Raw genomic sequence first — 26155 nt, forward strand, 5'->3', positions numbered from 1 at the left:
GAGCTTTTTCAAAACAAGCACAGTGTCGTGTTGTGTTTGTTCTGCAGCAACTGTGGAAATATTGATCCCAGCAGCTCTTTTCACAACAGACACTTTGTAGGTAAAAGCACAAATAACATTTACGACGCCTCTGTACTACTGAAGTGTCGCCTCAGTAAACCACCGATCTTTTTTATCACCTCTCCTCCTGTGACGCAATAAAAATGTCTAATGGGAAAATAAATAAAAGACCAGGGCAACGTCCACACTCCCAAAAAAAATCAGGACCAAACACTTTTTTAATACTTTATTTTAAAAGGGAATTTGAGCGTTCTCGTCTCTTTTTCCCCCGACCACCAATGTTTCAGAAATAAAAGCTGACCTGGTCGCTGTCTCCACATATAATGCAGATCCTATATATCACAGAAAAAAATGCACATTGTAACAAATGAATGTGAGATTGTTTAGAAAAACATGTTTTCTTCTTTGCACATCACGGGGCAGACACGTATTGACAGTATGTTGTGTATATAAACATATAGAAGGAGCACAGATAACACACTCACAGTCTCTCTTACATACACACACTTAATACTTTTAGTTATACATTTACACACACATAGATTTCATGCACACACATACACACACACACACTTTCAAAAACCCTTTATAACAAGACAAAAGATTCTATTTGGTCCCAAGCAACCGGTTTATAGGCAGTTATTTACGAGAAGCAGGAAATATCTCGTACCAAACTTGGTAAAAAAAAGTGTCAGTTTTTATGTCAAAGTCAAAATTGAAACTTTAATCATTTTAGTTTCAACCAATTTTTGCTGAAACTGATATAAAACAATCTTTGGGACTTACTTAACTTTACTGTTATGACAGACAAAGATAAAAACTAATAATTTCTTCTGTTTAGACTGGAACACAGGCTGAGTTTCACACGCCCACTTTTCTTTCAGACGACCTCAAATTACAGGGATTGTTCTGAGCTGTGATTTGTTTTGACTTATTGACGTTTCTTTGTCAACGGTTTACTCCCACCACACAGAGCCGACTTCTGTTTCCCATGAAATGCAAAAATCGATGAATAATTCCCCCAGTTTCACACCACAGGAATTTTTTTTATACAAATTGTCACCAGAAAATCAACACGTCTGGAGTTAACATAAAAACACATTCATTTATAGTATTTTACATATTTATAATATGAGGCTAACTATTTCTTTTTTTTTTAAACCAGAAAAGGAAAACATTTCATTATAAGATTAACAATTGCACATAATTGTTGGGTAAAATAGGACACAAGGAAACAATAAAAAAGGAACTGCTATTAAAAATAGATCAACATTTGAACAAAATTGTACATTCGCTTTTCTTTATCCTCGACAAAATTAGGACAATGTCTTTTTTTCTTGGAATAAAAACAAAAAATGTAAGAAAAGCTGCAGAGAACATGAAGAGGCAAGTTTGTGTAGATAAACGGTTTTAAAACAGACCCTTGCTTTTCTTCAGATTCTTTTGCTTCCAGTTCGGCAGCGCGTTGAACTCCACCCGACTCATCTCCAGAAGCGTCTGAAACACGCGTACAGGAAACAGCCACAGTTTACAAATCACAAACATTAGACTTTCTGGTCTTGAGCTGCATTATCACCATCTATGGAATACTTAGCACATTATCAGTTGTAAAATTATTCTGTTAATCTGCTCTGACACATAAGAGCTTCTTTTTCATACAAACGCTTTATCACTTTTCTAAATGTATCTGGTCGTCTAACAGTAGGTGTCCCACCTTGAAGTCCTCGTCGGACAGGTACACCTCCAGGCGCAGGGGGTCCACTCCCTCCGGCAGAGGTTTGCCGGTCAGCTCCTCGATGGAGTACTGCTCCTTGCTGAGCCGAGACAGCGCCTCCTTCACCAACACCACCTTGTTCTTAGAGTTCTCCACCTGCTTACACACGTAAAGTACAATCAGTAAACAGATATAAAAGTAGCTGGAATTTCACACATCGCAGTAGAAATAGAAAAGTCTCCCACCTCCGGAGTGAAGCTGGAATCTTTCTGCCAGTACGGGAAGATGTTAGTGAAGGTGAGGGGTTCACAGCCTGCGTAGACCAGATAAGCCAGAGGGGGGCGCCGTTGGTTCTTTTCTGTAAATGACAGAAATGTAAAAAGGTGGTGATGCTTTTGAATTCAGACATTTGCTGGATGGAAAAGTGTAAATAATGTGAACAGCTCAGCCCTAGTACACTTCTAGCAAAGCTTCCTCCCGTGTGCGACCTCTGACCTTTGCAGTACTGCAGCACCGTCTCCATGGCGCACTTCCTCTCGCTGTCCCAGCGCATCTTTGCAGAGCCGGTGCGCTGCGTGTCCTCCGGCTGCCAGCCCTGCCACAGGTACACCTCCATACGGTTGTCCAGCAGGAACAGAGCTGGAGAAGGAGTGACACCAGGATTACACACGATGTCTGACTCAGAGGTAAGAGAGTTTTCTGTTGTTGCTGTGACGGTTTGAAGGTTGCACATTAAGCCCCGACAATAAAACAAATCCATCAACAGGGAAGTGAAACGAAAGTGTCTTTTAAACAAAAGCATCGACAAGTTTTCATCAGTCCAAGGTTCCAACAGGCAACTAAGTGGAACTGAATGTTTGTGTCATTTCAATGAGAAACCTGCTTTTCAGACATGCACTGAACTACGGACATGTGGAAAGACGATGAGAGTTTTTGACGAGGGGGCAGATACTAGTGTTGATCGGCTGAAAACAAACACGTGGGATTTCCTGCGTCCTCTTTCCAGGTGCCGCCCTTCGCCTGAATGTTCCAGACATTTCCCTTCTGTTGTGTACACGTCAAACACGGAAATTAATTCCGTTTTGTATGTTTCTTTTTCAGGGGACATAGATTTGTGCTCCTGAACGAAATGGGGATGTTTAGACGAGTGAAAAGCATCAGCAGTACCTGGCTGCTCTGCGTCGTAGAGGTTCTCCTGCAGGAACGGCATCGCCATGACTCCCTCCGGCACCCGAGCAGGATACAGCCGCTCCTCCCCTTCGAACACCCCAGAGCTGGCACTCAGCTTGAACAGCCGAGCCGTGTAGTTGTACTTCCCAGGATCTGGAGGCAACGTGCACGTCTCGTTAATGAGATGGATCAGGATTTTGCAGAGTGGTTTGAAGTATCGTGTCAGTGTGAGGACGAACCTTGCAGCATACAGTCGTACGCCTTCTTGTCCTTCAAGCCCAGAGCCTTCAGGAACTCCGAGGGCTCGGCACCTTCCTCCACCTCCTCGACTGTCACAGTGCTGCTGCTGCTCAGACCCAACTCGGAGGGACATCTGAACCCAACACACAGAAAAAACTGTAAATTCAACCACAGCAGGGAAAACAAGCGCATCTATTACACACACATGTACATGTCTCTTACCTCTGGGTTAGTTTGTCCGCAGCTCTCTTTGCGACCTGCCTGGCCCGGGCTTGTGATTTACAGCCGTGCCACAGGTACAGCTGAGCTTTCTGGGAGTTCAGAAGCACCAGACTGGCACGTGAGCGCAGATTGGCGCTCTGGCAGTTCACCTCCACCAGCGAGGCCTCCACCTCCGCCTCGCCACGGACACAGAACAGCCTCCAGCCACCTGGACACACACACACAGCAAGAAATGTCAGAGTCTATCCTCAAAATCAACTAACTCAGGGTGATAGCACAAGTCATTGAGATCAAACTAAGTTGAACCCCAATGGAGAAGACATGAAACAAGAGGCCTTAACCTTCTATAGACCATCTATTGAAACTGATTGAATTAAAATCCAGTGGAGACATGGACTAAACGTCTGTTTTTACACACGTCTATGGTCCAGACTAGTATGATAGAACATTTTTCAGAGCATCACTGAAAACAACAAACATTTTCTTCCATTACCTGTGTTGTTGGCAGCATCTTCTCTGCTGCCCTGGTGGATGATCAAACCTCCCAGGAAGAGCTGGAGGAAGCAGGGCGGCTCTTTCCCCTGACTCACCAACACCTGGAGCCACACAATGAGGAACGTCACACTTTCAACATAACTTAATAAAAAGATAAGTGAAGCCTGGGATACAGACACCATTCTATCGATGGTGTGATGAGCTGAGACCCACTTGTGACCCCCGGTGGCTGCCCAGCTCCACTGTCATCAGAGCCGAGGTTCCCTTCTCGCTGATGCTGGACTGTCGGCCCTGCCAGAAGAAACACGCCGTCCTCTCTCGACCCGGAGCTCCGGCGCTCAGCTCCCCGGGTTTCTGCCGCTTCCCCACTGAGGGAACAGAAGCACAGTGATCTTCAGAAAACTTTAAACCTCCTCAGTGATACGATGCCTCTTATCTATGACCTGACTGACCCAGTGTGGTGACGGAGTATTTCCAGCGGATGATGTAGGCGTCGCCCTCGTGCAGCTGGCCCAGACTCTCTTTGGGCAGCTCCTCCTCGATGTGCTCTTTAATGTGCCAGCTGTCTACAGCGATGGTGGCCAGCTCCGCCTGCCTCCCGTCCTCTGTCCTCACCAGGCCGTGGCCCCGATGGACATTCACTCCCTCCAGGACGGTCTTCACCGGCTCCGGCTCGTTGTCCAGCAGCGCTCTGGCATCGCACGGCTGCAGCTCCAAGTCGAATGAGGAGCGGCCGGTGGAATGGACCGGACTCTGAGCAGACACAACGATTTTACTTGGTTTTGAATTTGTCATTTAACCAAGAATATATATAACTGGATGAATATATCAGTTATTCCATTGCCTGGTGTTTTTCTGTGCTTTAATTGTACTAATTTAACATCTGATCTCCTCTACCATGATTTCCTCGGCTTGAGCTGCTTCCTCTTTCTTCTTCTCAGCCCAGTCCAGGAACTTCTCTCTGAACAGTGCCGTCTCATTGTGCTCCGACAGCCGACCAAACAGAGTCCAGCTCGGACGGCCCTCCCCCTGCCTGGATATCAAACACACACACACACAGACACACACTATCGTTAAAAGTGTTCTGTATGTGTACTGGCCAAATAAAACCACTAGGGGCTACAACAACACAACCAATAACCTTAATAACTTGCGGCACACTCACTGTGGCACATCCTCATTCGTGCAGGAGGCATCCAGGGGGTTGACTCTGCAGCTGCTGTAGTCGTAGCTGCCGCTGAAGAGCTGTTTGCCCAGTTTCACGGCCACTTTCCTGTCGCCCAAGGACACGTCTTTCCCGTGCCACACGTACACTTCACCGCCAAAGTCAAACACGAGCACCTGGTGTCAGGTGTCGGCAGCAGCATGGAGACAGAACAGAGAGCCGTTATCTCACCGTGCAAGGCAACAAGAGGCATAAAGACGGGAATTGAAGTGTCCTTCGGGACTCTGTTTATCCCTTTTCAGACTTTGTTTGCAGGTCCCGAACTTTGCCGGGGCCCATTACCCTCTTTGTGGTTTTTACCTCACTGGAGTTGAGCATGGAGACACTCGGGATGGAGGCCCATGCATCATCATGAGGCACCAGCTTGTCTCCCTGGAGTCTGTACACCCCATTAGAGTCGAGAATCCCTGCCTCGTACAGTTCATCTTCCTCCGGCTCCCCTACACCTATAACACACACACACACATTTCAGAAAAAAGAAGGTAGCATATGTGCAGGACAGCATGGGAGGCAGCACGGTTAGACGGACGATCCTTCAGATGTTAAACCATGCTTCAAGCCCAAGTCAGGAAACATCAACACGGCTCAAGTGTTCTTAAGAAAAACAACAGATACCTACAAGTTATATTGGACAATATAACATTATAAATCAAACTGTATAAAAGTGCTGTTCATGTTAACTTTCACTAAAATACCCAAATAGAATGTAACAGTTATAGACAAAGATTGTAATCTGTGCTGAGACGACCTTTTTAGCTGCTGTTCCTCTTTCAGTAAACATAATAAACGTGTTTGCATGCACCTCTGTATTTGGTCTTTCCTCCCAACAGGCTCCAGAACTCTTTGGCCCATCTGGTCTCGGTGTTGATTCCTTCCTCCAGCACCGTGACCTGCGGCGCCTTACAGCCCAGGTCCCTCTTGGCCTGGATGAAGGATGCCATCTCCGACGCCTGCTCACACGGAGCATAATGTACAACGTGTTACAACTGATCAGGGGCTGAAGATTTGTCTCTTTATTTAATCAGTGCATCCCAACAGAGCTTGAAATACCTGGGGCAAGTAATTTTAAATGTGTTCCTGCTGCAGCATTTTTTAGTTTCAGCTTCATGAAGCTGTAGCAGCACCTGCCTGAACATGATGCTGCTTCTGAAACATTCTTAGTATAATTAAGTTTGTGTGAGGTTCGCTACCTTGGCTTTCTCAATGACGTTGGCGAACTCTCCGCTCCACATGTAGCAGTGCTTGGGCGTGATGAGCAGGAAGCAGTCGCCGCTGTTCAGAGAGCGGGCTGTGGGCTCCACCAGGCGAACCTGGACGTGCCTCCGACCTGCACACACATACATAATGCTTTTATCTCACAATTAAACTTCATATTCCTAAGAAACACACCTGAGAGGAGCTTTAAGTGTTATTTAGTTTCCTCTTCATAAGAACACAATCGTAGAAAAAAAACACTCAGCACATTTCTTTGCGTCTCTGACCTTTGATGCGAATAAGCATGAGCTTGTTGAAAGGCAGCGCACTGTTGTTGGTCACGACGTCTGTGGACTTGACGCTGCGCAGGTTGACCTTGCGGAAGTTCTCCTTGCTGGCGAGACCCGCCAAGGCCACGTCGGCCAGGTTGTGTTTGGAGTGTTTCGCCACTGAGGGAGGGGGGGAGAGCAGACAAGACAAGTTATCAACTCGTACAAGTTCCAGGTTGAACAGTGTTTTGAATCATTACTGTATAGTGATGTAATCTGCCATCCAACAATAAAAAAAAGTTGTTGTACAGTAAATATGAGAGAAAATAAGTACTTTCTTATTTCTTCCTGCACTAGACGTCACATTCTACATATAGCCGTCTCATTTCCTCTTTAACTGTGAAAAGGTTACTAAGTTCAGCCAAGTCTGTGCAGAGTTTAAATAGAGAGGAACTGAATATAGCGAGCACAACAGCCGCAGACAAACAGGTTAGGTGGAAACCTATTAGAGCTGCTCATAGCTTCAGATTATCCTCAACTTCTCCTTGTATGCGGTGTGTTTACAGTGCGTACGCTTAAATAACCGGGCAGCCGTTGGCTTTCTGCAGTAATCTGGTTTCTCAAAATACCAAGTAAACGAGAAAGCCCGTGACTGTAATGAGGTGGGTGGTGAGAAATCAAATTTTCCCACATAAATGTCTGCAGCAGAAAGCTGATTCGTTTGGCCACATAAACATCAGGATGAAATTACGCATCTGTTTATTCACGATAATTCAATTTGAGTCCAACAGAAACTAAAAATGACTCCGATAAAAGCAACGTCCAAATTCCTGCATGAGATGATGGAAAAGAGACTATTATGAGATTTTATCAAACTAAACTAATGGTACTATATTAAGTGTTTTCTTGTCGAGCCATCTAAGAGTCTTACTCCTCTCCACTTGGATCCTCTTGGTTTCCACTGAGGCCACATTGAGCCGCTGCTCGGTGTAAACCTGCCGGAGGTCGTTGCGAGCAGCCAGCGCTCGCAGGGGGTTCCTGGAGCCCTGGTTCCTCCGGGCGGGTCGCATCGCACGCTTGTGTTCTGTCACGGTCGAGATGAGTCTAAAAACACAGTAAATACATGTGTTTTAGGATATGATTGATGGATATGATTGATTGAAAAGCCACTGATGAATTCACTGACTTTGGTGTATCGGCCTGAATCAGGCTGAAGTCCTCCTCGGTGACGACCACCGAGTCGTGGAGCGAGGAGGGCGAGACGGATTTGTAGAAGTTGCCGAAGGTCTCGTCGTCATCCAGGGTCATCACTTCCTTCTCCGTCTCTGCCGTCACCTCAATGGTGGACGTCTTGTTTTTGCTCACGCCTGACCCGCCCGCCGCAGCACGAGGAAACAGGAAGGAAGGAAACAGGAAGCGTTGCACAGGCCATCAGATAATTGTGCTTTTTGGTGAAAGGTGTGAGGACAAGATGTGTAAAGACTGAAATACACTATGACTATGTACAATAAGTCCTTAATAACACAATTTAGACCTTTGTTGTGGAGCTTGTCGAGGAAGGACTCAAGTTTGTCGAGTCGTTTGTCTCCCTCCACCTTGACATCAGTTCTACTGGAGATTTCTATCCATTAGAAACAAACAGGTCTGTTAAATTGGGGTTTTGTTGAAGTCACGTTTATTTAGGGGCACGTGAAACATATGGTCACAAGTGCCTGGTTCATTTATCAATATAGTGATTCACTCAAAGATCGTACCTTCATGTGGCTTCACAGGTGTGCTGTTCGATTTCTTAATGGAGATAAGAGGCATCTCCTCTGAGACAACACCTGATGGAACACAGAACACAGAATTAGAGCTCCAAGTAATAATCAATATTTGTTACACATTCATCTGACATATATCTTAATGAATTACTTCAAATCAATTAAATTCAATTACTACTTTTATCAGAAGATAAGCAAAAATAAAGATCAATATTAACAGAATAAAAACGTTACATGTTATAGTTTCTTGTTTTGTCCGACCAACAGAGCAGAGTATAAATATATCAGATAAAATAAAGAATTAATGGCATTTACAGTCAAAAAATGTAATAACGGCTTCGCAAAAGTAAATCCACTCACCCCTCTTGGCCATGCGTCCGGCCACAGTGAACTGGACGGAGTCATTGGCTGCTCCTTTGCCTTTGTTCTTCCACTGCTCCTCCTTCTCCTTGAGGATCTTCATCCTGTCCATCAGCGACATCTTGGGCTCCACCTCTGGGCCGGACTTCTGTCGGGAATAAAGTCCAGTTTCAGATATCGCTTCTTCGTATGTAGTTTAATATGTATTACTCTACTGTCCTTTAGTGTTTTCTAAGAGGCAGTTGTGAGGACACACTCACAGAACCATGAGTCAGCAAGAAAGGTTGGACGAGGACAGGAGAGGGAGATTACTGATGATGGTGAAAGACGATAATGTAGTGAAGCAAACACACGGGCAAAAATGATTGTGTCTATGCCAGCTATGAAAAACCCCATTTCATTTATTAATTATTTCTGGAGGAGAAAGCAAATACTTCCACAGACGTTCTCACCGTGTTCGTCAAACTTTATTTTTACAACACAAAGGCATGAAGGATGTCGAGGCCTGATAATAAAACACAGAATCCCTGTTCGTGCGGCGAGGCCGTCCATCACCCGGTGCACAGCCGAGCTTTTATACATGATTTACTCCTGCTGTCATTTCTGCACCTGAACCACCATTAAAAATGAATTAGCAGAGGTTTACTGCCCCCTGGTCCCCGCGGACCCCCGGAGATGTGGAACAGTAATTAATGATATTCCACTCCCGAATATTTGAAGCATTTCATTGCGCTGTCTGGGCTATTTTTTTTATTTTACAAGCTGCCACCCTTTACTCTTTCGCTGATAATGAGTTTTTTAGTGGGTGTAACGTAGCATGAGCGGCAACTTCCTTTCTGCAGTGGGTTACATTCGAAGAAAATCTATTTCTGCACAGGAGAGCAGACGAGGAACATGATGTTGAGGACAACTGTTAAGCGACTGATAATTTAAACAGGCAGAAGAAGACAAAAACAAGAGAAAATCTAACAAAAACTCTACACACTTGGTTTTTTTTGCATGTTTTCACTGTAAATTACTGAAACATACAACATTTATTCACATGAGGGCAACAGGGCGGTTTGTGCTGCATGAAATTAAAGTAAATGACAAACAAATGGTTAGGATTCACCAAAACCAAATAGCTAGTTACACATGGAGGAATTTTCCTAGCGGATGAAAGATGGTCTGTGTGATCTGCTGACTGTCAAGTCTGCAACTTAAAACATCAGCTCTACTGTTGGTTCTGCAGAATCAACTTAAACAGCCGCAGATGTCAAAAGCTTTAAGAAGAAAAAGATGTTGAACCGCGGCCAGGCCGATGTCAGTGAGGCATTAGAGAAGGAAAAAGTCCATGAGCAGTATTAATAGTCTACTCCCTAAATGTAAGTCAATGTAAGACATTGATGGGATGGAGGCTGAATGATTTGAGAGATTTGCAATAGAAATTTTCCAGTTACAATTTCTCAGAGACGAAAGTGACGCTTTAAACTGTTTGTTTTATTTAGCTGAGATATTTAAGTTGGTCATGTTTTTATCATGTTTGATGAAGAAAAGCTCAGACCCCAGGTATGACAATCCGGGTATTTTAATACTTTTCTTGCTTTTCATTTTAAGGTAAAAGAGTCTTTAAACAGTCAATCTGTCTAATTCTGAGCACACTTAAGTTTCTTTCAAACAATCTTCCACTCAACCCCCACCTCTCTCTCACCGCACACAATGGCAAAGGTACAAGTGGTAACAGATTTTTTTTGACTCTCCTTTAATGTCAAACACGTTGCACCTTGTGGTCAAATATTAGCGTGACACGAGACAAAGTTCAAAGACACATTGAATCACACTGACGTGCAGGGAGACAACACACCGCGGCTGAACATCAAAGTGGACGCTCACTGATTTCATAACATCGGAGAATATGACACAAAAGCACACACAAACACAAAAGCCCACACAGATGTTTCTGCACATACAGGTCCTGAATGCATTATAAGTGGGGATGTGAGTTTTAAGTTGATTTGGACTGAACACACACTTTTTTGTATTAAAGGACTGAGAAAACCCTGCTCCTTGTACCTTTTAATTATTAAAGGCTCATTTATGCCCAAAATTTGACACGTATGAGTAAATGGACAAAGCCATGTGTACATCAATTCTGTATTTCTTCACGTCTTCAGAAAGCTTACGGATAGGAACGCAACAAATGTAAGAAAGTAGTACCACATTAAATCGTGGGGGGGCAGTGAAGCCAATAGTTTAAGCAAGACGACCATAAGGACGACCATAAGACACGAGGAAAACATTTCAACAATGGATTCATCTTCCTTATGTCGAGGCGTAGCTGTTCTTGATTCTTTCTTAAGAGGTGCGTTATCACAACCTTCTCCGTCGCTGCCAGAAACTGTCGACTCTGCACTGCCCTCTAATGGATGTGTTGCTCACCAACCATGCCAATGCAAAAGATGCATGGAGGTATGTAACCTATGTGTCACTTTTTGTGTGTAAAAGCAGCATAAAAACTCAAAAACAACACTTTAAATGCCTTGTAAACCACAGTTTCTCCGTGCAGTGAAACTTGTGCAGTCATGCTCCAGTGTGTGTCACAGCCCTGCAGCGTTCTCCCACACTGACACGGCCCCTCCAGCCGGCAGCCCATCTCTGGAGTCAATCAGAGGAGGGAAATACCTTGGACTGACAGGACCCCAGAGACAGGGGGAGGAAAGGAAAGGGCTCGGGGGCCTCAGAGCCTCACAGGAAACCATTTCTCTCAGCCCTGCCTGACTGTACGGAGCAGGCCGCACCTCGGCCAAACCACTGACACAGATATCAACCAACCGAGGGCCGGCAAACCGCATTCATGTAGCAGCAGCGAGCGTGTCGACAGCTCTGATTCCTCGGAGCGTGTGAGAGATTGTCCAGGAAACAGGGAGAGAAATGCAGGGTTGCCTCATAGTGTGCACTCACCTGGAGGGACAGGGAAAGGCGGACAGGCAGGTGTCAAAAAAAGGGTCCACAGTTGGGGGACAGAGGAAACTGGAAAAAAGGGTGGAAAGAGGGGGGAAGTTGGAGGAAGAGAAGAGGAAAGGAAATCGATCAGAGGAGAAGGGAGGAGGAAGAGAAAGGCAGGGCGACGTCCGACTGCCGCAGCCGTGGTGAGCTGGTTTCAGCGAAGAAGAGCAAAGAACAGACACAGGTCATTAGAAACCTGCTGTAACGTTTGGGAGAGTGGGAGAGAAAAGGAAAAGGGAAACAGAGTGTTTATAACAACGCATGAGAAGAGAGCAAAACACCATAAACTGAGAGCGATGCACGTGTGAATCATCCTGACTTACAACAGCAGGAATCTGGCTCCGTGATTTAGTGGGAAATCAAGACGCTCGTCATAAATTGGGATTAATAAACTCATCTTTAACCGATTACCTCGGCTCCTATTTTTTCTGGGAATCACCGCGGCCCAGAGACAATATTTCCCTCTGAGTGTTAACGGGGTGACACGACTGTGGGGGAGCTGCGGTGTCAGCGTTTGGATTTGTGGAGAGACTCGTCTGCAGTGAGTCATCGCTGGGAAACTAAAACTAGACACTTAGCAAATCCTGCAGGATTTAAAACAAAACCTTTCAGATATTATTCTAACGTCTGCATGGATTTCTGTAAAAGACAGTAAAATGTGTAACTCATTCCACAAGCTGAATTGATATTGACAGAGCAGCAGTTCATATGTTTTTGAGGACAGCATTAATCATGAACTGGTGAAAGGCTGCAAACAGTCAAAGTAACGTATTATTAACGATCATTATCCAAAACACGACAGAGCTTTAAATTTAATTTACAACGGAGGCCTCACTTTACAACACGACCGTGGGGCACCGAGCAGCGCAGCCGGCTTTACAGGAAACATCTGGAGCTGGTTGGAGATGACCACGGTGTGTACCATGCATGTTACATTCCCTGGTCTCCCACATATCAAACAAAGAGCAACAACATCTGTTCGGGCTTGGCAGGCTGCGAGACGGACTGACAAGCCTGAACATGGAAACCAGAAGGGCCCTTTTCTGCGAGGTAGAAATGCAACAAGAGCGGTCACATACGATGGATGCCACACAGATGTGGAGAAAGTCTGCATGGGCCCGTGTGGGAACACAGCGGGAGATTATCACCGCAAGCGAATTGGTGACGTTTCCAACACTTGATGGACACGAAGCTGAAAAACGCTAAGTGAATATCAATATCTCGGTGTGACGAAGAGGAGCCGTAGAAGTAGAAGGGACATTTGAGAGCTTTTGGAGATGAAGGCCGGCCACGGTGTTGATTTGCTCTAAACAAAAACACATGATCTCTGCGGCGGAGTTTTCAGTAACGTGACGTCCTGGGTTCTGCGTGTTCCGCCCTGAAGCCAGGCCTCACCTGAACGCTCCAGAGAATTTACTGTTGTTGTGAAACGCGTCAGACTAAAGAATCTCCTGCTGGGTTCTGGCAAACTCCTGATAACGTTTGCACTACTGCACAAATTGAACATTCATCTGTAAAGATATATATTTAGATGTATATATTTTATTTTCTATTTTAAATTTTTATATCCCATTTCATTGTTATTTTATTTTATTCTTTTTTATTCTATTTTATACTATTTCTATTTTTATTTTATTTTTTTTTGGGGTTGAAATTACTGAGCATTGCTTAAAGAGAGTGTGTGACCCAAGCATTTCATTGACAGTGACTACTTCATGTTATCTCTGTTCATTTGACAATAAAAATCTTGAATCTTGAATCTTAATGCACCCTTATGGTCTGGAGGTTCTGTCTGAAAGCACCTTTAGTTTCCCAGAGCTCTCCAGTAGCAGACCAAGCTCCAGAGCACTTCGTACTGATTCAAAGGAGGAAGCCTACAGACTTTTTTGGGGGTTGCGGTTGCAGCCTTTGTGCCGTTAATGGAATTACACTAAATTATATGGACTCTGATGATTTATCATAATAAAGTCAGACCACACAGACGTAACATGACATTAGTATTTAGCTGAGTGAAGATATTCGGCTGCCCACACGTTCATAAAGTGGATTTATTCTAAGTTTAGCTCCTCTTTGGATGAAGGATGAACCCGAACTATGAAAATCCCCGAGAGGTTCCCCGACCTTCACAGACATGGAACCCAGGGAAGCTTCATACGTTTAAACATGTCGTCACTTCAGTCTTTTTGTTTTTTCCTCCACTGAATCATCATCAGCTATTTACAAAGTGGCCTCGTGGTGGTTATTATAGAGTCTTTTGGATTTCTTCCACTTGTGAGGAGACGGGGTAGCTTCCAGGGACTTTCAACACTCCTTCAAAAATGTGTCCAATAAACACTGAACCATCTGCATGTTTATATACGTTTTTCAAAGTGCATGAAGAACACAAACGCTTGCTTGTGGAAGATTGTTTTTCTAACTTTGAGGAGAGGAGAAGTGAGACGCTGTAAAACCAAAGGAAGCAGGCATTAGCGCGGAAGGTTCGCAGGTGTTTGGTCGCGGTGTAGGGTTTTATTTTTACAAGGGAGGGGGGGGAAGAGGGTGTGTCTCTCTTCCTCTTTGTGAGGCTAACTAAGCCCTGGATCACTGGCTTTGGCAACACCACTTCCAAATCTGCTGCAACCCCGAGCCCTTCGAACCTCACGCCCTCTTGGCAGCGGCTCCGGGGAGAAACGAGCTGATTCAGCAGAGGAAGAAATGTGAGCACGGCCAAATTCTGTCTTTCCCTGTGAACGATGCTGAGGGGAAACCTCAACATGTGGCAGGATCTGCTCATTAAAACAAATACCACCGTAAAAGAATTGGCTTTAATTTTTAATAACTCTCGCAGACCTGTTATTCCTCCCACATGAGAAACAGCTTCAACCCACCACACTGAAGGAGAGGTTATGTAATAACTCACCTTTTTCTTCCAGGCGTTTTCGGCACCTTGGAGCTTATTGAAGCGATCGGCCAGTGACGTCTGGATCAGCTCGGCTGGTTTGGACTTCTTCAGTCTGTCCTTCTTCTCATCTTTACTGCTGAACTCTGACATTCTGAAAAAGGATAAAGACAAATAAGTTATTTTCCATTACTCTTTTACGGCAGCATTAAAATACAAATCTAGTTTACCTGAGCTACGCAAGTCTGAGAATTATAGATAAAGAAATGCTTTACTCCCTGGCGAATATTTAGTTACTGGGTGCTTCAGTAATATGGCTTAACCACAGACAGGTTTCCAGAAATAAATCCAAAACATTCCAGACACAAATGCCACCATCTTGCGCATTCAGAGCCAGATTCTGTGATGCAGGCATTATGGTATGTCGCCGTGTTAGCGAGCTCTCGCTGATACATGTGCGTCAGTCTCAGCTGTCAATCAGGACATTTTACTGCGTTTTAAAAGCATCAAATAACGAATGAACTCATTGGAAACACGTAATTTACAATTGACTTGACGTATGCTATTTAGTTTGGTCCATGTCCCAGCCATTAACATAGAGGAGGCATGGTTTATGACTTGCAAAACACTTTGATATCACTTTTGGGAGCTGTCATGTCGTCCATCTATATATTGAGTATTTAGGCTCAAATGAAAATGATTCCAACCCCATTTGAACATTATATGTAAAGTAATATTGAGAAATCCTAATGTTTACATATAGATCATAAGCTAGAATCCATACAAATGCTACTAATTGATTAATTTGTTATTAAACAAATCATTCACTGACTTTAATACTTCTGCATTATTTGTATTTTGATGTTGTTTTGGTTCTTTACAGTTAAATTTAACCAATTTGGTTTACTATACTGAAACATGATGCTGTGTTGGTGTTCATCCAATGACCTCTGTTTGAGGGAGGAGCCACCACTTCCATCCAAGCTGCTCTCCAGCTCCTCAGCGTCCTCCGACACCGTGGACATCTTCTCCAGACTCTCGTCAGCCGACGAACTTTGCATCTCCTCAAAACTTCCTCTGCTGCTGCCGCTGCTTCCCGCGCTGAGCTGTCTGTTGATGCTGAAGCCGTCTGGGACATCGTCCGTCGGTGACTCATCCTCGCCCTCGTTTTCCTCGTAGTCCTCATCCTCCATTTCTTCCTCTTCCTCCTCTACCTCTTCCTCTACCTCTTCCTCTTCATCCTCCTCTTTCTCCTTCTCCTCCTCTTCATCAGTCTTCTGCTTCTCTTCCTCACTCTCATGGTGGCTGAGGGTGACGCTGCTTTGCCGAGCTGGCTGGCCCTCCGGCGCCGAGCCCTCGCTGTGGTCCGACTCCACGCTGGTGGAGCGACATTTCTTTAGGATTCCCTTGATGCCGCGAGGCCCCGAGTCCTGGCGTTGTAGAGAGGGAGGCTGGCAGGGGGGGGAGGGAGGGGGAGAGGCGTCTCTGTGCTTGCTGTCAGAAAGGAGACTGGACGCCTGGTGTAGACAGGGAGAGAGACAGAGTTTTATTTTACTACTATATATTTAAAATTTCTGGAAAAGACTATTAAATGGCAGGAGCAGTATATTCTACTGCAGCTTGATTATAGCACATAACTGTCCCTGATGACATTTTCCAGTAGCGACTCCTCTGCAGTTTCCACATAAACGCTAAAAACCTTCTTCTATTACCCAAAAGTCTCAAAGACTGAAATACGCCTCATGTACAGAAACATGTAGTTTCAGCTTTCAGTGACCTACTGTTGTTAAGAGGAGGATGAGGACTTTTGAATCAGATGAACAGGATGAAGTTTGAGATATACGTAAAATTCCATCAGAGCCTTGTTCAATCCGTCTACTTACAAATATTTTATATTAACCACTGCAATTATTCAACTGCCAAAAAAAAGCAGCAGTTGCCTGTCTACAGTAGCAAGAGAACACATCACTGAACGATGCTGGCTCCCCATCCGCTACAGAATACAACTCAAGATTCTATTTGTAACTTTTAAATCACTACAAGTCAGACTACAGGTCTGACTCTGCTTTATATTCCCCAACTGTTAACCCCTTTCTCTGCTCCGGGACCCTCGAGATCACAGAATCAAATGTTTAAAAAAGGCTTAAAACAAAGGGCAATCATGCTTTTACTCTTTTAGCTTCAACCCTTTGAAAGACCCCCCCCCCCCCCCAAGAAACAGGAATAAGTGATTATCAAAGAGTGAAACCGTGTGGAGAGAAAGACTAAAGGATTTGCCAAACAAATCTCAAAGACTTGTTTCGGGACAAAACATGTGCTTGTTCTGCTTTCCAGGAATGAAAAAAAAAAAACGCAGAAATGAAACACGCATGTGAGGTAAAACAGCAAACTCTCTTGTAATCCAAGTTAAAGGGATAGTTTGAGTCCACAAAACACTTCTGGAGTTCAAGGGGTAAACAGTGTTGCAGCCGAATCCAATACAATTCAACACTTTACCCAACCCTCCATCGGCAAAGTGCTAAAGAGAATTTTTTAAAATTTGGTGAACCATCCCTTCAAAATACATTAACTTTGCCAATACATGTTTCAACACACAGGGAACAGCCACTACGAAACAAACAAATCAATTTGTGTTTGTTCAATCCATCACTGAGATGACACAAGAGCAAACAAACTGCTGACCGGGCAAAGGTGCTGAGGGAGTGCTGATTAAGGGGGAGTACAATGCTAACCAGGTGGTGAGCCGCTTCAATGGAAAACACAATGTGCATAACACGTGGGGGCGCCTGTGTGTGTGCACGTAATCAGTTTAAGATGTGGTGACGTGTGTCAGTGTTAAAAACGACTTAGAATCTACACGTCCACTGCAAAAACATAAAAAAAAACTAATGTAAATATGACCTGGGAAGAAACGGAGCCAAGCTGGAGGTGAGTAAGAGCTCTGGAATTGGCTCGCATGCGGTGGTGAGATTTTTCAGACGTGAGCGCGTGAGTGTTGGGTCAAAAATATTATCTTTCCAAACACAATCCACAGAGATGACTTCGTCGGAGTTATGAAAACCATGTGATAGTTTGAAGATACCTCTAGGAGAAGAACTCACCTCTCTTTCCTCGGCGGCGGCGGCGGCACCATCTTCCTGCTGCTCGTTCCATGAAGGTTCATCCGAGGCCTCCTTCTCCCCCATTGTCTGGCCTGTGTCAGATTTATGAAGCCTGATATATCAGGGAGAAAAGGACAGAGATGTTGGAGACAAAAGGTTAAATCAAAAACTGAAACTCAGTGAAAGAGAATCCACCCTGTGAAGTACGAATAAAAGTTCAAAACCGCAGATGGCTTTGCACTGAAGGGAGGGAAAACATTTTTCTTGTATTTTCACGAACACAAATAAATACATAATTTTTTTGCGATGTGGACTTTTTGATGTAAAAATATTTTCTCCTTTATTAGAAACAGTGGAGCTTTGCTGAAAAAGTTCGAATGCACTGAAGCGAAAGGAAAACTGAGCACAGTTCAAACTCCATGTGGGCAAAGAAAGGACTGAACTGTCTGGCTCTCACTGCTGCAGTCATTAACTTCAGCCTGGTTTGCATCACCATGGCTACGACACTAAGTGTTTGTGTGTGTGTGTGTGCATGCGTGTGCAAGAGAGAGAGAGAGAGAGAGAGAGAGAGAGAGAGAGAGAGTGGTATTAAAGGCGAGGTCTGCAGGTCTATCTGGTTTATCTCTGCAGCTATTAACATCGATGCACAACCTTTCATTGCTCTGTAATTACCTCTGCACTCGGCCTGTGTGCGAGCGTCACTCGTTTTAAAGTTCCTCTCTCGATCCGCTCCTGTTGTTTTACATGTATTTCATCACCGTCCATAAAACTTTTACTCGAGCGCTGACGAAGACGACTTTAATGTTTAAACGTGGTTCCTCCGATAGAAACACATGTGAACCCGCTCACCTGGTGAAGGCCTCGTCTTCCTCGCTGCTCATTAGACGTTTCACTCCGTCACCGGCCTGTCGACGGCTGCTTCCATCGTCTGTCCCCTCCGGGTCCTACGGGCGGAGAGAAGGGCTGAGGATTAGGAGCTGGGTTTTTAGAAAAATCCTGCCGGAGGACGACGTCGCCTGTAAACAAACCTTGATGAAGGAAGTGAGTGAATGAGTAAAGCTCCTCCCCTCCACTTGAGCACAGCAGTTAAACATGCAAATGCCACCAGCTGAGTTGCTTAAAGGTCAAGGCTGTGGTGTGGGTGTGTGATTTTGCATCTGAGTTTTACCGGTTGGGAAAAAAATACCTAAGCTTTGAGTGCATAGAGTGCAAACAAACAAAATGAAGACCAGAGGAATATCGCCAGTGCTGCATTTTCCACAATAAACTATCCCTAAGGGAGCCATTTCGTTTTGTATCGACTATTTTTGATGTTCTCTGGAGGTTAAATATTGCTTCAATGTGTCCACTGTGTGAATCAATGCCCATGTAGAGCCCATACGGTCTCAGATTTCCTTTTTTTGAGATCCATGAAAGTACAAGTTTGATGAAAGTCTGGTACCAGCTTAATTATTTAGTTCTATGAAGCCATTTTCACATGAACTCTGGAAAAAGTCTGAACGATTGTGTCCGGACTTTCTCAGGAGTTTGCCTTTCACGTATGAAGAACGCAGCAGGTCCAGGGGATACACGTTCACATCAGCAGGAAAATGTCCAAGTGTTCAGGTGACTTCTGCTGCAGAAATCTCAGTGTTTTTGTTTCAAGCACATCGACATTTGGTCTTTCAAGGTAGACATCTTCTGTGTCTTCTACGTGCACGTCATCTCTTGAGAATCTCAGTGATAATATCCTGCTGCATTCTCAAATGGGCTATAACTAGGGGAGAGGGGGGGGTCTGGCAGGAAAAACAACTGGAAAATGTCCGGAGCATCTAGCTCGGACATTTGCTCTCTCACAAACAGCCTCTGATATATATCCATATTTCAGCGATGGTCTGAAAGCAGCGATAGTCACAAGACTTATTAAGAACCTGCATAAAGTGTGACCCAGGCAGCTGTGAGAGCGTTGTCAGTAAACACTTCACCGGTGCCCCGGGGTGACATGGTGCAGATAAGTGGATTTCCAGCTGTGAGGAAAGCAACCAAAATCCAATACTGTTTTTTTCCCTTCTTAACAAAATTACACACCAAAGCGCGACAGAATTAGAGGCCTCTCGCATCCAAGCTGCGATACAGATTATAAAGAACGAACTCTGTGAATATGTCGCCTTCTGCAAAACAAGTTATTTTTATACACACAGGAAATTCAAAATATAAATGAGCTGTGTCTTTCTCCAGAAGACTTAACGCTTTGGTCCGTGTTGGAAGGCGGACGCACTATAACCTCACTCCTCCTGCTGCTGGAGACACTGACTCACTGGCTTTCACCAGGGACTGTGGAGGAGAAAGGAGTGATAAGGGAAAAGTGACGACAGTGAGGGAGCATCTGTCGGTGCTGATGACTTTCAGGCGAGGGAGACATTGAAAAGGAGGAACAGAGGGAGAGAAAAAAAAAAATATCTAAGTGTGATTGTGAGATGTAGCGTCTTTGTAGGAGCCGGTTTTTCCCAGCAGGGTTTTCAGCAGAGCAACTCGCTGCCATCTGGGTTCACTTGGCCAACCTTGGCACTGCTCCTGCTCTGCGAAGGCCAAGTAAGAACAACTATTTACATCCAATATCAGGAAACCTAACCACGTCCGAAACCCAAGCAGCCTGGGAAAACCCCGATACTTTTAAGCACACATGTGTATATCTCCCCATAGGATTGGGGACATTATCTAGTTTTTTGTTTTCCAAAGTCCATCCTCTAGTTCCCCAGACTTGTCTTTTCCCACCGCTGCTTCTAAGACCTGTGAACTGTTTGTGCTGAAGTCACGGCTTTGGCCAAGTGTGCATCCAGGTGCAGGACAGCTCACTTCCACAGAGGAGGGCTGAAGCAAACACCATCTGCTCTGGAAAAGTAAATCAGTAAGAAATATGAAAAGGATGGAATCTGGATTGGATATGAAATATAGATATAGCATCTGTGACATCATTCATACATTTTTATGTTTTTGGCCCTCGATTAACTGTGTGTGTTTTGGTAGAAAGGAAGTTTAAACTAAAAATAGAGAGGGTTATAAAAAAGCAGGTGGTTGAGACACGTGAATTAGGAGCTGCTTTCAGACATACACTGAACTATGGAAAATCTGCTATTATTATCCAGAGGGGCTTTATATGAGAACGCAAATGTCCAAGGCAGTTGCTGCGGACATTCTCCCGAGTTTCATCGGCTGATCCCCTGGTAACAACTCTGGATAATGTCCAAATGAGAAGGATCCAGAGGACTCACAACAAGCAAGTGGGAGCATTGATGAGGTTTGTGATCCCGGCAACACAATTTATACCTTACGTCCTGCCTCCCTCCGTCACCCCTCGCTTGAATACCCCAGAGATTTATGCGAAGTCTCAAATGCGTCTGAACGGAGAATCTCCTGCTGCATTGTTCATATGTGAAAGACAAACTCTGGAGAAAGTCTGGAGAGTGTGTTCAGAGCAGACATTATCTGGAGTTCATGTGTGAAAATGGCAAAATGACAATTTGAGGATATTCCAGAGTAAAGAAAAGTAAGTTAATGATGGTTCAACTTTATTTGAAACCATGGAAACCAGAATAAAGAGCAAACATACGAGCAATATGTGATTTGTGTAACACAGACATGAAGGAGATAGAAAGAAAAACTTTGATACTGGACCTTGAACAGATACTTTTTAGTTGTAGCAGACTTCTTGGAGGAGTTAACAGGTGTACCATCGACTAGAGGAGACAAACACAAACACAAGGTTGGTTAAATAAACAACAGTGAGACTGTTAGAACGATTTATAATGAACGAATGAGTGTGTTTTTAAATCCACAAATTGAAGTTGTGATATTAGCTTTTTGTAAACAGATCACAATACAAGGATTGAGCACAGACACAGATGTAATCGTTAATTTGATCCATGTACTCAAAAGGTGCAAGGCGCTGCACACAGACACACACACGCACAAACACACACACACACGCACATCACAGTCTTTTAAGGTCAAGCGGACGTTTCCTCACCGGGGAAAACAGCTTGAAAAGTGCAGAGAGGAAACTGACAGGATATAATCTCACCGGCTTCACTCATCAGGAGGAAAAAGTCGGAGATACGTGCACTGGCCTCAGGTCCGAGTCTTTGAGGTCATCAATGAGTGTGACAGTGAGATGATTTCTCCCTTTGTAGGAAGACATTGACGTGTGTTTGCACTTATATGTGAGTGAGAAAGCAAATAAATCCTCATGTGGGTTTATCTAATCAGAACTAGCCCCGGGAGTAGAACAAACTTCTAATCAGAACAAAAGGAAACGATTAAATTTAATGGTATTCCAACCACAACACAAAATCCTTAAATCAGCTCTCTTAATCCCAGGCTCCCATTTCTTTAGGAGTGTTTTTTATTGTCCTAACAATGTGACTTTCCAAGCCAAAGAAAACAAAAGGAAGAAGCAGATCCAAAAGAATGGCAAGTTTGTGAAAAACTCCCCGTATCCACTGAAAGAAAAAGTTCAGTTGAGGTTTATTAATACTCAGGCTATGATTTATGTTCAACGCTCCCCTGCTGTCCAGAACGGAGCATGATTTAGATCCGATGATGAAACTTTAAGTATCGTCGACTGTTGATTCCCCTCAGACTCGGTCTAGTTCTGACTGTGGGCCAAACTTTCTTACATCATCAATCCAAGACTGAGAGAGAGAGCGAGAGAGATGGAAAAACCTCCACTTAACTTTACTGATTCTTCCATAAGTGCCTTCATCCATCACACGTGGCAGCTTTTGACCTTATTGTGGCCAGCGGAGTCGGCACATGAGTGAAAACATGATGAAACAGCATTGACCCTGATCAGACCTTTGTGTCCTGTGTGATCTGATCATCACGTGGACTTGTGGTCTGAGTGATCAGATCTCATGACGTGTTGAGGTGGGTTCACATATTCTACGGTCTGGGACGCATGTGGCCACATTCCCTTTGCACTGGAAATGAAATATGTCTGGGCCACATATGAAGCTCCGCCTACTCCGCTAACGTCCTTTGTCCTACTACATTTAGACAATTTTGTCTAAATTAACGATTTGGATTAACAGGTTAAATTATACTCAAATGATTCCTAAATGTTTGTCAACACACAGGATGAAAACACTCAACTCAATGAGGTATAGAAATTGTCAGTTTGATTTAAATACTCAACTGAGAAGGGCTGAGATAAGGGAAGTAGCATAATGGCTCTCCAAGTTGTTATCTTACAACCTCTTTGTTTTGATTAAATATACACTTGAGGTTTATTGAGACAGGGTCACCCAGACTTCCTGATCTCCTAGGAGGCTTCTTGTTCAAACACACACACGCACTAACACACACACACACACACGCACGCACACACACAGTCAGACAGAGCCACTCACACTCAGGCTGTGGGTTCAGGTGGCTGACAGAAAAGAAAAGGCAGAAAAGCAGACAGCGGCTCTTGTGTAAACTTAGCTATTTTCTTCTCTCTTTATAGCGACAGGTTCCAAATTTAGTCCATAATGTTAACTGACTGAAAAAGGCTTCCAGTGTAATTTCATTGGATCAAACATTTCGGCTGTAAGAACACACACACACACACACACACACACACTTTGAATAAAGACTTTGAAGACACGTGCCAAAAATTATCTCCCTTATGTTTTAAAGAAAAGAAAACCACAGCCTGCAGCACAACATTCAATTTAAAATACAAGCTAACAAAACAGAGCCAAGCATTTCAGTGCATCTGCTTTCCTTCACTTCTTCAGCCGTAGAATATCATGATGTGACATCATTAATGAGCTTCGTACAACGCTGAGTAATACAGATAACCTGAATGAGTCGAGGGCTGAAGCAGCCTGTGGAACAATGGGCTGTGACTCAGTGAAAGTGAAGAGCTCCTCTTACCTTGTGGCTCCTCGGTGTCATCGGTTTCCAGTCGCCTACGACACAGAGGGAGAGAGAGAGAGATGGAGACGAATGAGGTCACTCTCTCAAACACGGATGTGATGACATGGCTGCTACGATCGATGTTTGCAAACTAAACAGAAATAAAGTCGTATTTATGCAGCCAATACAAATATAACCAGGTTTAAAAAGGATGCAATAGAACAGGGCCACTGTAAGATGCCTACTCTCCCTTGTATGATATTAACGTACTTATGCGGCTCTTCCCTTCCCTTGATGGTAATGACACAACAGCAATATCCGTGTGGCATCTGAAGATGGCCATTCATCTCTGACTAATGGACGTTAAATATGGATGGGGACAGCAGCTGCCTGTGGGGCTGCAGCGATGATGTAACAGGATAGGGGGTGAGTGAGGGGGGGTGCCTGCTTTACACACAATAGAGAGTCATGGTGGACATCTGGGAGGGGTCAGAGGTCACTGAAAAAGGGGAGAGTCCCAAGCTCGCCGGCACGATCAAAATCTGGAGCAGTCCAGAAGGTTTTGAAGTTACTGGCTCGATAAAGCGCCCGTCCAGGTTCCATTGTTTATGTCGAGCACATCCCAATAAAAAAAGCTGTACACAAAACACAAAGTATACAAACAGAAACCAACAATTTTAAGGGATCACATGAAAATGAGCGACGGCAGCTGGCACGGGAGCTTTGTGACGATTTGAGGGTGAATCAAATGTCATATTATACAACATATTTAAGGGCTTTAAATAAAACCTGTGATTTGGAATATGTGACTTAAAACAGTCAAAAATATCAAATAATTGCTTTGATTGAATAATATCAAAGTAGGAATATTGTAGGCTTAGTGTGGACGTGAGCCAGACTGTTATATCAGCTGCCATATTGATATCCACATTCATGTTTGCTGATATAAACAATTATGTATATCTTCTTAATTAGAGTGATATATGTTTTGTTGCATGTGCATTTTAGTTATAGTTATGTATAATGAAGTTCATGGTTGTACTGTAAAACATCAAGCCTTCATAGCATTTCAATTATCAACGGATATATTGGTATCAGAAATATTCTACTCTCTGTAATATCTGTAACGAGAACCAAATCTCCATATCGGTCGGGCTCTGGAGGGAAAAACTAAAATCGACCTAAATATTAAATCTGACTCCGGATCCTCTGAACTTTACTTGTCTCAGTGCCAAACAATCTTTTTTAGAGCAGGATATTATTATGAGTAATTTGGGGCTTAGGTTTAGCTTCTGCAGAAAGTTCACTCAGTTTTTGGCCGCCATGCCTCAGTGCAGCGTTGTGCTGGTGTCAGAAATGAGAATATGTGAGACAGATGTATTTATGCTGTGTGAATACGCTGCAGTTGGAGATGGGGAAATGTGACGGAGGACAAATTGATGTGTAGGGTCTAAGAATAATGTATTTGAATACACACCAACAATCTGTGGCTGTGGAATATTCCAACAAACTTTAAAGCGATAAGAGCGTCGCACATTTCAGCCACATGGGTAAGAAGCATCACAATATGCAGCCACTTAGAGTAACTGGAGAGTTTCAGCAAACACTCTCGGTGACCGATGCCTCAGAGTTCAAACGCTCGACTCTCCAGCTGCAGGGCTCCGTGACACATCGTCAGACCCCCCCCTCTCTGACAGCTCGCTGACGAGGAGAGGCCGCACACGACGGCCGCCGGGTGCCATAAAAACCACCCAGATAAGAAGAGGTGCAGAGAGAGAGAGAGAGAGAGAGAGAGAGAGAGAGAGAGAGAGAGAGAGAGAGAGAGAGAGAGAGAGCGAGAGCGAGAGAGAGAGAGAGAGAGAGAGAGAGAGAGAGAGAGAGGACGAGGAGGAAAACAGGAACACAGACAAACTCCCAGGGGAAGCTGAAGGGAGAAAGGTTGAGCACTTTCATTGAGAAGAAGTATGAAGCCAGGCTGTGAGCAAGGGGGGGGGGGGGGGGGGGGGCGGAGTATGAAATGAGTATAATCACGACTGTTGTCCTGATTAAAAGATTTAAATCACGTCGTCTACAATTTGTTCACTAACTGGAGTCTGCAATGGTTCAGGTCATGTAAACAGTAATCAGCCTCAATCCCAGTCGATCTGTGTATAATCTAATCCAAAGTGCCAGTCACACAGTTACTGGTGTTTACCACTTTGTAACTAACACATACACACAAACAGACACACACACACATAAACAAAATCAGACCGCCAACTTAAAACAATACACCAGTCACACATGTGGAGGAAACTTCTCGAACGATTAATGAATCACAGATGTTCTGATATTGATACTTGGTCTTCACATATCAGTCGATAGTGATTACGGATCTGATTCATGTGCATTTGAGAAAATACAAAATCATTTTAACAGCTGTGTGTGACTAACCCTGTATGGGAGTGATGATTGTTATCATAGTTGTATTTCCTGGCTCAGGTTAAACCCATAGAGGGATTTCCGGGAAAAAGAAGATGTTGTAGTTGTGTCTGGGTGAGACTGATGTAATTTTATGACCTGGTATCGGATCAGTCTATTAGATTTGCATACTCTCCGA

General features: G+C 44.1%; 1 protein-coding gene across 1 annotated transcript in view; it reads right to left on the bottom strand.

Moving 5' to 3' along the window:
• Window positions 1-271: 271 nt before the first annotated feature.
• The window catches only part of svild (supervillin d), a 41929-nt gene continuing 16045 nt past the window's right edge, over window positions 272-26155 (bottom strand). The window contains exons 3-29 of the mRNA XM_061094496.1: window positions 23575-23609; window positions 21331-21392; window positions 18526-18620; window positions 17677-17788; window positions 15524-16092; window positions 14597-14729; window positions 8713-8860; window positions 8344-8415; window positions 8124-8210; window positions 7776-7956; window positions 7521-7693; window positions 6608-6769; window positions 6317-6453; window positions 5929-6076; window positions 5427-5572; window positions 5067-5242; window positions 4799-4934; window positions 4354-4654; window positions 4115-4269; window positions 3900-4002; window positions 3407-3614; window positions 3184-3317; window positions 2942-3097; window positions 2270-2413; window positions 2020-2132; window positions 1775-1930; window positions 272-1557 (exon numbers count right to left, since the gene is read on the bottom strand). Of these exons, the coding sequence (XP_060950479.1) occupies window positions 1471-1557; window positions 1775-1930; window positions 2020-2132; window positions 2270-2413; window positions 2942-3097; window positions 3184-3317; window positions 3407-3614; window positions 3900-4002; window positions 4115-4269; window positions 4354-4654; window positions 4799-4934; window positions 5067-5242; window positions 5427-5572; window positions 5929-6076; window positions 6317-6453; window positions 6608-6769; window positions 7521-7693; window positions 7776-7956; window positions 8124-8210; window positions 8344-8415; window positions 8713-8860; window positions 14597-14729; window positions 15524-16092; window positions 17677-17788; window positions 18526-18620; window positions 21331-21392; window positions 23575-23609 (4129 nt within the window). The 3' untranslated portion in view covers window positions 272-1470. The remainder of the gene's footprint in view (window positions 1558-1774; window positions 1931-2019; window positions 2133-2269; window positions 2414-2941; window positions 3098-3183; window positions 3318-3406; window positions 3615-3899; window positions 4003-4114; window positions 4270-4353; window positions 4655-4798; window positions 4935-5066; window positions 5243-5426; window positions 5573-5928; window positions 6077-6316; window positions 6454-6607; window positions 6770-7520; window positions 7694-7775; window positions 7957-8123; window positions 8211-8343; window positions 8416-8712; window positions 8861-14596; window positions 14730-15523; window positions 16093-17676; window positions 17789-18525; window positions 18621-21330; window positions 21393-23574; window positions 23610-26155) is intronic.

The sequence above is a fragment of the Limanda limanda genome, chromosome 21 (assembly GCF_963576545.1).
Source record: "Limanda limanda chromosome 21, fLimLim1.1, whole genome shotgun sequence".
NCBI classification, from domain to species: domain Eukaryota; kingdom Metazoa; phylum Chordata; class Actinopteri; order Pleuronectiformes; family Pleuronectidae; genus Limanda; species Limanda limanda.